The sequence below is a fragment of the Equus quagga genome, chromosome 15, assembly GCF_021613505.1.
Source record: "Equus quagga isolate Etosha38 chromosome 15, UCLA_HA_Equagga_1.0, whole genome shotgun sequence".
Classification (NCBI taxonomy): Eukaryota; Metazoa; Chordata; class Mammalia; order Perissodactyla; family Equidae; genus Equus; species Equus quagga.
Window position 1 is genome coordinate 46,465,697 of NC_060281.1, and position 13,459 is coordinate 46,479,155.

The following is a 13,459-nucleotide window of genomic DNA, read 5'->3' on the forward strand; positions in this document are numbered from 1 at the left end:
CTTGTCTATCTCTATAGAGGTGGAACATTCCAGAAATTTGCTTTCTCGGCCTTCCTTGCAGCTGAGGCTTGGGCATGTGACATAATTCTGGCCAATGGGAGGAAGGGGAAAGTCCACCAGGGGGCTTCTGGAATAGGACGTACTCCTTGATACACAGGGAAGAAACACCCTTTGGTCTTTCTGCCTCTGAACACAGCTGTGTGAAGTTATGATGCTTGGGCCATGACAACAATCCTGGAACTCTGAGTGAAAGCCAAGTGAGTTAGAGAAGTTGAGCTGCTAAATCAACCAAACCTGGGACAGCTTACCTCTGGACTTCCTGTGTGAGAGGTAATTCAATGCCCTCGCTGTTTTCTGTTCCTTGAAGCTAAAAGCATCTTCGTTGAAGAGGTTACCTCTAGTAATAGTGAGCAAATCCCCAGTTCAAACAAGGACTGCTCCTCTCATGTGGCAGATATTTTATAAAGAGGATTAAAGCACCATGTCCAAGAGGACCTTTAAAGTCTTTTCCAACCCACTGATTTTATCATTCTATATTCTAAATCCATGAGGCACATGGAAATGTCTGTATATAAATAGAAATAAAATATATACCACATACATTAGCCTGTAGAAAACCTTATCAACCATAACAAAAATTTATTTTTATTATTCATTAACTTTTTTAAAAAGTTAACACACTATTCCAGATCAATAAGGTTTTTATGTATGTTTAGTAGACAAATAATGTACATCCATATAGTTAAACACAATGGAGCTTTAAAAAATAAGGTAAATCAATGTGACAATATGGAGAGATCTCTAAGATATGTCAACAAAAGTAGATTGAAGAAGAGCAGAAATGAACTATGTTTATAAAAACATGTATATATAGAAATTTGTTTTAACATTTCCAGGAGAATATCTAAGAAACATAACAACAGTTACCCTTGAGTAAAGGGCAGGAGGGTTGGCGGAGGAGGCAAAGATTTGCTTTATTACTAAACTTGAATTTTAAAAAACCTGAACCAATACAACTTTTATAATTTTTAAAAGCTAGTTTAAAAAGGCTACTTTCAACGTGGCATACGAACAAGACAACTTATAAAATAATTCTGCAACTAAGCTGTCCTCTGGAAAATCATTCACTTTTTATAGCATTGAAACATATTCAAATTTCCCCTTTGTGTGACCTTCTTCTCCAGATACATAAACAACTCTTGTTCTATGCTTTTCCTTCCCTCTAAAAAATCCCCTCTCTGCTTTACCAAGTCATGGCCTATCTATCCATTCTTAAAGGACCTACTTCCTTGTGCTTGCCTTCATTTTGGCGTCACAGAATCCACATCTTGTTCATTGCTGTTCTCTGTGCATTTCATGGAGATGGGCTTTCTCTTTTTAGATTGCAGGCAAGGGCTATTTCTGTCCTATTTGTGTGCTCCATGTACCTGACACAGTGATGGGATGCTACCTATTAATTTAAAGCAGTAATTCCTGGGTTTTTCAAAAGCAGAGATATACTCCTCTGCAAACAATGGACTTATAATACCATCTTGAATTGCCTTGCACTGGAATTTATTTTCCATTCTCTTCTGGTGCTCTCATCAACAGACGTGCATAGCACACTAAAATCATCCAACATCAGTCCTGGTGTTCAAAGTATGCTATGATCTATATTAGACCATACATCTCCACCCACCTCAGTTAGGGCTCTCTGCATTTGGAAAGATGTCAACTTGGCAAAACACGAAACTTTACATATAGTACTTTCAAAATTGAACCTCCTTTATGAAGTGTCACTTATAAATAAGGGCAACAATAAAAAATTTTTCTAACATTAAAATAAGTAATAATTACCCCTTCTAGAACCCTACTGTCCTATACCTAACATCCACTTTACTTCATATCTAATTTCAATCCTTGGACGAGTGATCCACATTCACTGATTCTCATTCGTATCCTTTCATAGCCTCCTTAAGTCTTTAAAATAAAGTTTTAACTTTCAACACATTAATAAATTGCTCTCTGAAAGTTACAACTAACATCCCTCTAGTCACATCCAGTAAATGTTTCTCAATCCATTCTCTGTCTGATACTTTTCTTGTAACTCTATCCCCGTGGGTAAGGCACTGCCCTCTCTATTTTCTTCCCACAGTCCTCTCTCCTTTATCATCAAAACTGCCTCCTTTGCTCCCGTCTATTGATGGTACCTAAGACTTAGTCCTAGATTTCTCCCACATTTTACTTATTTATAGAACTCATGCCATGACTAAGCTTCACTTCTCACTTTAATTAGAACTGTTCCAAACTTCTTTTTCAAGCCTGACCTATTGTGATGATAAGACTGAAAATTAGGCAAATGTCTATGATTCATTGTTCATTCAACAAATGACTGATTTCAGGTACTTGTTAGAGGCTCTGGGCCTATGAAGATGAAAAATAGAGGCTTTGCTCCTCAGAAATCTCACAGTATGAAAAGGGAAAGAGACATTTAAAACAATGTGATGTAAAAAAACAAGCAATGTAATAACTGACAGAGCATCCCACAAGATAAGAAAACGAAATTGTTGACAGGTATCCGTGAGCAGATCTTAGGGGTGGAGGTAAGGAATATTTAATACACAGAAAGTTTTTTAAATACAGAAATATTTTAATGTACAGAAAGTTTTTTACCCACAGTGAAGCTTCCCCTTTTAATCAGCTCTAAAATCAAGAGGTAAAACTGGTCTGTCCTGATCACGGTGCAAAGCAGATGACACACGCTGAGATGAAACACAAAGAGATTAAGTTAGAAAGAGCTAAAGCATCACATAAACAGAGATTTAAAAAAATTAGAATTCCCTGGAATAGCAACTCTGTAGGCAGCCAGAGTCTGGAAGGTGTAAAAGTGAAAGAACGGTCTCCCTCCGGATATCAGAAAAAAGGTTCTGTATTTAAAGGAAACCCTGAGCAAGGACACCAACAGCCATGTCCTGAGAGGCTCTTGCCAGCTCACAAGAACCAGCTGCATCTCTTCCCAACTCTTCATTCAGAGACATCACACTGGTTACTTGAAATCAGCCATGAGGAAAGTATTTACACCACAGAAATTAGCAAACACTATACATCAGACCCCTTTCTTCCTGCAAAAAAATCTGAGAGTGAACAACACATAAATATATAACCTACTCCAGCACAGACAAGTGTAAAGCACAGAGTGGGCAGGTAAACAACAGAACTTAGCACAAAAAGAAGAGAAATCAAAACCGGAATAGTGACAGTCTTTCAGCCGTGTTTTCTGACCCATCTTTCCACTTCCTGAACATCCGATATACAGACAGGTATTTATACCTCAAGTAACACTCACATATACACATCTTCTTCTTCTAAGAGTATTTGGTTATATGTTCTAGTTTACTGTTCATTAATTGCTTCTTGTATATTGTCTGGGATCTTGAACTCCAGTGAGAGTTACCCTAGAGGACAGGCTGTTTCTTCCACCTTCAACCACAGCATGTCACAAGTAGATATTTCTGGATCTCCTTGCCAGGCTTCCAAGCATCCCTCACCACACCAATCAGGCAGGATGCACCCAGTACATTCCTGTCCACCCCAGCAGATCAAAATGTTTCCCTTTATAAAACAGAGGGTCAGGGGAGAAAACAAGATTAGATATCTACTAATTTATACCAATTACTTCTCTCAAACAGAGCCCCCCTCTCCCATCAGCTCCCTTCTTAAGTAATATAAATAAAAAGAAAGCACTGCTAGTTAAAATCGGACATGATTAAAGCCTGGAGAAATGTCCATCACTATTGGAGGCACCCACAGGAGCAATACAGTATCATTTGTTTATGTAATGTTGGCTTTTGGGCACAGATGTTTTTTACACAGGTTTTGAGCTTGACCTACGGCTTTTCAACACTGCTCCGGCTATGTAAGATACTTGCCAAAGGAGTTGTGCCATTGTCTTCTTGATAAACCACTAAAAGCAGACTAAATAGCTATTCTAAGGGAAAGAGACAAATCTAGCCAAATTCCAGAGAGTCCTCTCAACTTTCTATTTCTATGTTAAAGAAAGGAGCAGAGTAAGTTAACAAGGCGTTAAGGGTGGAACATTCAAAGGAGTAGTAACCCAATTTCTCTTACTGGAGAGATAGACAGGACTGAAGAGATTTACTCCTTGTGGTCAAACAGCCACACACAGGTCTTCTATAGAAATTCATGAAGGACATTTCTGAATGAGAAGAAAAGGTATATTGGTGCCTCTGAGCCTGAAGGCCCAAAGAATACTTACATAACTTGTTTTTCTATCAGCCTTCTCTATTTTTCATTCATGACAGAGACCCTTCAGCTCGAATGCATACTTTCCACTCTTTCAACTAACTATTAATTTGCTTAGAACCGCTAGAGGTAAGCCTTTAGGATTGTTACATTTGTGAGAATCAGATGACACTAGCAAACATTAGTTCCGCTTTTGATGGTTATTCACAGCTGTACATTTTTAGAAATCACATTTAAGTCTATAGGTTGAACTCCTTATAAGCAGCTAATCTACACATGATTTTGATCTGGAAGATTTCCAACTTTTATCCAAATAATGGAAAAGAAGAGATTTACACATGTAATAAAGCTGCCCAATTTTACGAGGAACTAAGTGAGCAGAGGGAAGAGTCATAGAAGGTAACTGGGGAACAGCAGTCAAGGGCCTGGTCACAGATTAGGAGGATAAGGCCTGAGCATGATGAGAAGCCACTGGAAGGGGGTGCCACTTTGATCAGGGGGCTGCCATGAGATGATTCCCATTTTTAGAAGATCACCCTGTCTATCCTCTAGCCAGAAAAATGGATGGTAGCAGAACAAAGTGGCAGCAGAGAGATGGGTTAGGAGGCTATTGTGGTGATCCAATCCAAGATGATGCCTTGGATTACAGGTTAGAAGTGGAAGCACTGAAAATCTGGAGCACGCTTTGAAGGTGAAAACTATCAAGATTTCCTAGTAGAGATGCACTTGGATGCAATCATCCCAGTTGACAACCACTGACCTAGAAAGATGCCTGGAACAGGGTATTCATTGAATAAATGAATGAAGCGACATAACAGAAGAATAAGAAACAGTATCTGCGATCAGCTCCCTATGGTAATAAAAGATAATGACAGCATATATGGCAAGGTTCTGTATTGTTCGGTCCTGCATTCAGATATTTCTGAAGAACAGAAACAAATGCCCAGAGAGATTTTTGCAAGGGCATACTGGAGCCTCCTGGAGAAGGGCTTCCTCCATTGGTACAGGGATCCAGACATAGAAGTCCAGCCAGATTATACTAAAAAGGTATCTGAGCACAGCATGGCATCTGTCTTTCAGATTGCCCTTCAGCCCAGCTCCTAGAAGAGCAGCTACAAATAAAAGTTAATAGAAGCTAAAAGACTTGTTTTATTTTTTAAAAATTATTATAATTCCAATATGCCATAAAGAGCACAATTTTGCTTTATATACCTCAGGTACAGAGTGTACCACAAGTGGAGCCAAGAGGCCAGATTGGTAGAAAAGGAAAAAATGCTGAAGGGGCATCAGATACTGGCAGCCGTGGCAGCTAATAGGACTTCCCAGAACCCAAGCCAAAAAGGAACAGACTGGTGGACACCAGGTGGTAGCCACATCGCTATCACATGAGAAAGCTGTCTTCTCTTTCTCTCTTCCATACCATCGATCTGAGAGGAGTTTGAGAGGAAGCAGGGCCCCACAGGGTTAGTGGGAGACTTTAAAACATTTATTATTATTATCGTGCATTCAATTCTACCTCCTGGCTTTTGGCCTAGGAAACACAGTAATTACGGAGATAAACAAAAAGCCCAATTACCCAAAATGTTTAAGGTTTGGTTTCTTCCCCTTTCAAATTTCTATTCCAAAGTTGGAAAAAAATAAAGTAATGCATAGTCAACTATTTCTTCTGCATTGGCGCTGATGAAAGCTTCATGTGGCTTTGAGATGGGGAAAAGTTCAAAAATCCAGAAAAAGAGAAACCAGGGATCTGTGTAAATCAGCCCACAACTAATAGTGCGCCCAACACTTTAACATGAATATGACTGAGGAGTGATTAATTGTACCACACTATCATCAGAGATAGACAAATTCACAGACTTGAAGTGGAATTTACTTGTGAAAATCAGAATTGATTGCTGAAGTAAAGCCCCATGACTATTTGATCTTAAGACTTTGCTTCTTCATGTAAATTTTGTGAGGAAGGAAATGCTATTTAAAACTATTTTCCACTTCTGCATTCCAAAAATTATTGGGAAATAGAAATATTGTAAGAAAATAAAACTGCCATGAGACCTAAAGACCACGTCTGACCCCAGTGATTGTTTTCAGTTTTCAAAAACTGGACTAAAGCCTCTCGGTTTTCCACCTGGAACTATCAGCATTAGATATGTAGGGTTTTCTTTTCTATTCTCTTGCATATTCTCTCAACTGACAAGAGTGTTTTTCTGCCATTCTCTACCATTGCAAGACTTTGCCAAAAAAGACATCACATGAATTTTTATTATTAAAGGAAACACCATGCACCCAAGCTAATTTAATTATCAGCTGAAATAAATCAAATTGTTTTAACTTTTATGACCCATTGCATTTTGAACTATGCCAAAGTGAACTTGCTTTCTGATATCGCAAAGAACGAAGGTCTTATGCAGACAGTTAAAATGCAATTAAACTAATCTGATCAGAATAAATCTGCTACAGTAAATATACTCAAACAGAGGTGGCCATCCGTAGAGGGGTTACTCTCAAGGCAGTTGAAGAGAACCATAGAATTTCAAATTTGGAAACAACTTTTGAGGTTATCTGGTCTAATACTATTATATTAAAACCCACAGAAGTTAGGAGTTTGCATAATTCATGGTTAATAAGTATATGATGGGATCAGGGCTTTTTGACTCCTAGAATACCATTCTTTATGTAAAAACATAATCATGTCACTAAATAAATTTTAATTCCCTCTATCACCATGGGAACCTTTTCTTTTTAAAGCAGCAACTTGGAGGTGGTCAGAGAAGGTGGATTCACGCTTACATTAAGAGTATACTGTATGAAGGAAACTGATATGAGAGGTAGTGTACGGAATTGGCATTGATTATCAAGTTTCTATACAACTCTCTAGAATCTAGGACAATTACGGATGGAAACATGCTGGAAAAAATTTGGATTGAGATAAAAAAAAAAACATAAGTGATATTATTGTAATATATATTCAATCCAAAGTATGATCTGGATCCTAGAAGATGCTTTTTAGTTTAGTTTAGAAAACAGGGGAAAAGATTTGCTGGTGGTAGTGATGAATAATAACAAGAACAATAAGAGCATTAATGATTTATTGAATGCACACTGTGACAGACACACTGTTAATTCATTTATTCTCTACTCCAGCCCTAGGATAATCATTCCATTATTACACCCATTTTATAGATGAAGAAAGTGCACATGGGGAGAGGCAAACACTTAACACTGTACCTCTTATTAGGTCCCCTACAGAAATCTCACCCTACCTGCTAACAAATGTCTTTTCTTGCAGATACTTTAGTTTTTCAGAGGAAAGCTGAAACTTCTAGAGGGTGCTGTTTTAGATTTAAAACTGATCAACAAGAAAGAACTGGATGGTAAAGTTGAGGAAGCGTGAAGGGGAGGAGAAAGTGTTATCATCTGAAAGCACAGAATAGCTTAGGAAGGAATGCCCAGACTTAGTCATACATTTACCACAAAACACCAGAAAAGCAGGCTCAAAAAGAAAACACACACACACACACACACAGATGATAAGAATGGCCTTGTGATCAGAAACTATGAAAAGGAAGATGACTAATGAGAGATGGGAGGTGTTAAAAAATAAAACTGAACTGACAGTAAGGTCTTTAAGTATCACCCAGTCTTGAAAAGACACTGAAAGAAACCAAATAACTACACAAGGAGCTCTAGTAGTGAGATAAAACCTGAATGATCAGATATAAAAGAGACAGTGGGAGCATTTCACCAAGGACAAATAAAAGACTGAGATGAAACTTGAAGAGCCATCTCATAAATGTTAAGATTCAAAATGAAAAAAAGGCTTGTGAGAAATGCTGAGAACAAAAGGGCTTTCAAATAAATATGGAATCATAGCTTAAAGCAGCATCTAGACCTGCACCTGGCACATAACAGATACTCAGTACACAAATAAGTACATATTGAATACACGAATGAATGTGGCAAGATTAATAGACAACAGGAAAACAATTCCTATTTTCCTTCACTTTTTTAGAAGGAGGACAATATGGCACTCAAACCATTTGTAAGAGTTTCTAATCACTATGTGATAATGCAAATATCCAAGAAAAGACATGTGAACCTACCAAGGAATTGAGGCAACCTGCAGTTACAGTAAGTAAAACAGGGTCACACAAAATAGGAAAAGTGCTTAAGGAGTAGAAATGGATAATCTTAACCCAATTTTTGAAAAAGATTCTGGAAACAAGAGACAAGGAAAATTCTAGCATTAATCATCAGGCATGTGCTTTGAGAACCAGTAGAAAGTAAAGCAATAATCACTAACACATGCCAAACTTAGCATTCCCCTTTCTTTGTTAATACTGGAAGACAGACATGGAAAGGGAGAGCCGCAAACACAGTCGTAGCCAATGGAAAAGTCACAGATGGATGGAAAGTGGATTCACAGAATAACCAATCAATGCCAAACGGCATTTCTCTGCTTTGCGTAAACATAGTGATGATTTGGGCCCATTTCTATTCAAAAGGTTTTTTCCATACAAAGACTTAGATGAAAACAAAGACATAAAAGGCAAGCTGATCATATATGTAACATAAAGCAGAGGGCAATTAAAACGCTGGGTGACAAACTAAAAACTGAGAAAAGCACTTGGGAGGCAATAGGAATTGAACAAAACTAATGATAATTTTTATAACTAAGATATAGCACTGCCACTAATCTGATTCTACATTTTTTCAGAGCAACGAAAATCTCTACAATTCTATCTCAGAGCCCAAGTCAATGAGTTTTACCTTCCACCAGTTAGTCATTTAACCTATTCACAATATTAGCATTAATGCACCCCAAGATTCCCTTCTAAACAGTTCCACATAAAATATTTTCATGGCATAGACTTCAAAGTCACCTAGCTGGTAAACCTGGAGTTTGAGGTAAACACGAAGTCTATTACATAAACATGAGGTATACGGTTTCGATAAACATTATGACAATCAGTAAGTTCCATCAGGTAGCACTGTAGGAGCTTAAACTTACTCTTACTTGGAATGTCTATTTCCTAAAAATAATTATTTGTAATGGATCATAATGAAGAATTGCCTAAGTACAAATTGCCTTCCAAAATCACCTAAGATCAAAATGTCTCTGGGCCTCAGTTTCCTTTTTCACAAAATGAGGGAGCTGAACCAAACAGCCACCAGATTTAACATACTTCCAAATTTAACATCCTTCCATAATTCACAATAGTAAAAGTGTCGAATTAAATGTCTTCTTAACTTACACAGTTTTACAGTTTGGCAGTTCCTCAAAAACTAAACACAGAATTACCACATGACCCAGCAATTCAACTTTTAGCTAAATATCCAAAAGAACTGAGAGCAGGGACTCGAGCAGATACCTGTACCCCAACGTTCACTGCAGCATTATTCACCATAGCCAAAAGTTAGAAACAATCCAAGTGTCCATCAACAGATGAATGGATAAATTAAATGTGATATATACACATAACAGACTATTATTCAGCCAGAAAAAGAAAGTTCTGATACACGCTACAACACGGATGAACCTTCAAAATATACTAACTGAATATACTAACAAAATATAACTAACTGGCTGAAAGAAGCCAGACAAAAAAGGAAAATATTGTATGATTCCGCTTATATGAAATATCTACACTAGGCAAAGATTTAGAACAGAAAGTAGATTAGAGATAATCAGGAACTATGGGAAAAGGAGAATGGGAAGTTACTGGTTAACGGTTACAGAGTTTCTGCTTGGGGTGATAAAAGTTTTGACAATAGATGGTAGTGATGGCTGCACAATATTGTGAATGTTCTTAATGCCACTGGATTATACACCTAAAATGGGTGAAATGGTAAATTTTATGTTTATTTATATATTTCATCCCAATAAAAAAATTACAGAATTGAAAAATTTTTATAGATGAGGAAGCTGCGACATAGTCTATGTGATCCTACACAAATCTCAACCTCTCCAATTTTCAGTTTCTTTATCTATAAGATAGGAATAATAAAATCAATTGTCAATTCATGGGACCTATACTGGGGCATTTTCCCAGAACTTGTAAGGAAAAACAAATTCCATGTACAAATAAAACTATTTGATCAATTTATATGCATCGAAGCAGAGACGTGCAAGACCACCTATAAACAAGACTGGCTCCAAGGCTTGCTCAACTTGATTGTAACCAGACTGAATATATCATCACACCTAATGAAGAAATAAGTCAATCAGAAGTAGGATTGAACAGCGCAAGAACCTCAACAAGTCCCAGTCACAAAGCAAAGTGAGTGACATCTATCCAAGCACTATCTGGGGAAGAGTGAGAGTCAATGATTTTCCATGTGTACCTTGCCTATGGCAAGGCTATTCCTACTGTAAAGATGGATGTGGCACTTAAATGCATATTGCTAAGTGAAAGAAGCCAATCTAAGAAGGCTTCATACCGTATGATTCTAACTATACATATGACCTTCTGGAAAAGGCAACACTATGGAGACAGTAAAAAGATCAGTGGTTGCCAGGGGTTGGGGGGAGGAAGGGATGAATGGGTGGAGCATAGAGGATTTTTATGAATGAAAACTGCTCCTTGTGATATTATAATGGTAGATACATGTCATTATAAATTTGTCCAAACTCATAGAATGTACAACACTAAGGGAAAAAAAAGATGGATGTAGCCAACTAATTTCAACTGTTCTAATCCCTTTGATTGATAACAAGGCATTCATAATATCTGTGTCAATATGAGGATATTTCCTAGAGAATGCTATGATTATCTAATCTTGGTAAAAAGAGAATAGGAGAAGAAACTTGAATATACTTTAATGTAAAAGGTGCTACTCTTAAGTTATTAGTATTTTTATTACCAACTGTTAATATTTTGAAACTGAGACATAGGAAGTACTCATGGAAGTGCTTTACATGTATTAATTCATTTAATCCTCATCCCAACCCCATGGTCCAGGGTCTATTATTATCCTCACTTTACAGATGAGGAAATTGAGGTACAGAAATTAAGTAACTTGCCCAAGGGCACACAGCTAGTAAGTGGTGGAGCTTGCATTCCCACCCAGGCTCTTAGCCACTGTTTTTAAAATACACTAAAAGTGTATACTCATCACTGAGAACCAACTCACAGAAAGTTTTAATTCCTGGTACTATTAGAATTTGTCTAATTAATTACAAAAAGACATTTTAGCTCATAAGTATGTCCGTAAAATGTAAACAATGAGGAATAAGGGGCAGAAGTGCAGCAGGGGGGGTAGGGAGGAGGTCAGTGGTCGTGGGAGAGGAGAGGTGGGGAATACTGTAAATGGGCTGGGTCCGGGTGACTGAGTAGGACTGGTGAGATTGACAGGTCTCACCATTTAAGAAGAAGCCTGAAACTCCAACCTAACTCCTTTGACTTTCTCTTGGTAAAAGCTCTCAAATCATGGCAGTAGCTACCAGCCACGTCCATCCATGGAGTGAATACTTGGAATGTGTATGTTCCAATAGTCATTTATTTTTATAATGGAGGATAGTGGGATAAAGAGGATATTGGGTGAAGGGTGGGGTCGATGTTTGATACCATTATTATCTTTGGCTCCCACGTCCAATAAATCAGCACCTCGTGTTATAATGCTCAATCTAATCAGCCCACATGCATGGACTAGGGGGGCCAATATAAACTACTCTATCATGAATTTCTCTAGTTAGCTCAGAATCCACACAGGACAGATGCATCGGGCTATGCCTTCATCCATTAAACCTAAAGTTCATGACTCTGCTTGTTCTGATTCCATGTTCACCAACATTCTATTTCCTACCCTCCTATCTGCATCTTCCTTTAGGGCAAAAGTGTAATTCAAGTAATCCAGTCCAGGAATTGTTCAGTAAATTCCACCTTAATATATCAGTCTTATAAATTTAGTTAAATGAGCTACCATGAGAGATTAATCTGCTTTTGGCTTGCCAAAAAAAATAAGCCCAAGACTGGACCAAACCTTAACCCTAGAGAGTGAACGCTGCACTGTGACGCTCCTGCAAGTATTCCTACTCTTACTCCCTTCATGCCCTGCATGGTTTTCTTTCTTTCTTCATGTAAGAATTATCTGTCAGGGTAATTGCAAAAATTAAATGAGCTAAACGTGATTGTGTTTACCAAAGTTACTGGCATATGAGAGATAAATGTTCATCTTTCCCCCTACGCTCACCTCTAGACTTTATTAATCCAGATTAAAAAGTCAGCTATTAGAAAACTGTATGTTCATGCTAGATTAGAGTTTATTTTATATAATCAATGAGACCACACCAGTCTGATGATATCCAGGAGAAAGAATTTTCTCCTACTTCTTAGACATGGAAAAACAGACCATTTAGTTCAAGAACAAATAGGGTGTGACAGGAGGGAAGGGCTCTGAAGAAAGATCTATGAGAAATCAAAAGGAGTAAAAAAATAATTGCTACAGATAAAAAAGCAATATTGATAGAAAAGCTATATAAATTACCCCAAGGCCAAAGTCAGAAAGAAAATTAGTCCAACACATAGTAAATCACAATAGAATGATACACTGAGCCATCACTATGATTACAAATGTAGTATCAAAAGAACAAATGGTGAATATTATAAGGAGTAGAAAAATGTTTGGGCTGATTAATGATTTGAAGTGATCTTCAAGCGTGGGAAAATTGGTGGTAAAACCCATTTTGAGGGTCACTTTCTTTTTTCATACTGTTATTGTGAAACTATGCAATCTTTGCAGAACTTCTCTCACTTGAGCCAAATTGAAAATACAAAACAACCAACATAAAGAAAGTTCTATTTCCTGCTAGTCTGCATCTTTTCTGGCTGTGGCTGTGAAAGCTGAAATTTTATGTTGCAATGACAGATTTCCCCTTTCAGAGTACCCTCATGGCTTAGCTGACAGCCCACAGCTGCCTTAACCTTCCCTGTACGTAAGTATACAGACGACACATGTAAAACCACATTCACCATCAGGGTAAGAAGAACAACGCATACATACCTCGTTCAAATTTTAACCGCTGATAAAGCTGAAACTGATCCACAGGTACCAAACAGGCAATCTGAAACCAGAGACATTAGAAAGATGAGATTTCAGTCATCCTGGAGCCCCAAATTACCAGCCTTTTATGCTCTCTCCTTCTTGTTTGGCTTACTGTATCCTCCTTTCTACACCAGTTGTTCGCAAACTTCTTTTTCTCTACACTGTTCATGCAGTC

At 37.7% G+C, this 13,459-nt stretch overlaps 1 protein-coding gene across 4 annotated transcripts in view; it reads right to left on the reverse strand.

Annotated features, from left to right (window-relative positions):
* RNF144B (ring finger protein 144B) overlaps window positions 1-13,459 on the reverse strand; it is a 160,579-nt gene that overhangs the window by 13,054 nt on the left and 134,066 nt on the right. For all 4 annotated transcript variants that reach the window (XM_046640011.1, XM_046640012.1, XM_046640010.1 and 1 more), the window contains one exon: window positions 13,243-13,303. In XM_046640011.1, coding sequence (XP_046495967.1) covers window positions 13,243-13,303 — 61 coding nt within the window. The remainder of the gene's footprint in view (window positions 1-13,242; window positions 13,304-13,459) is intronic.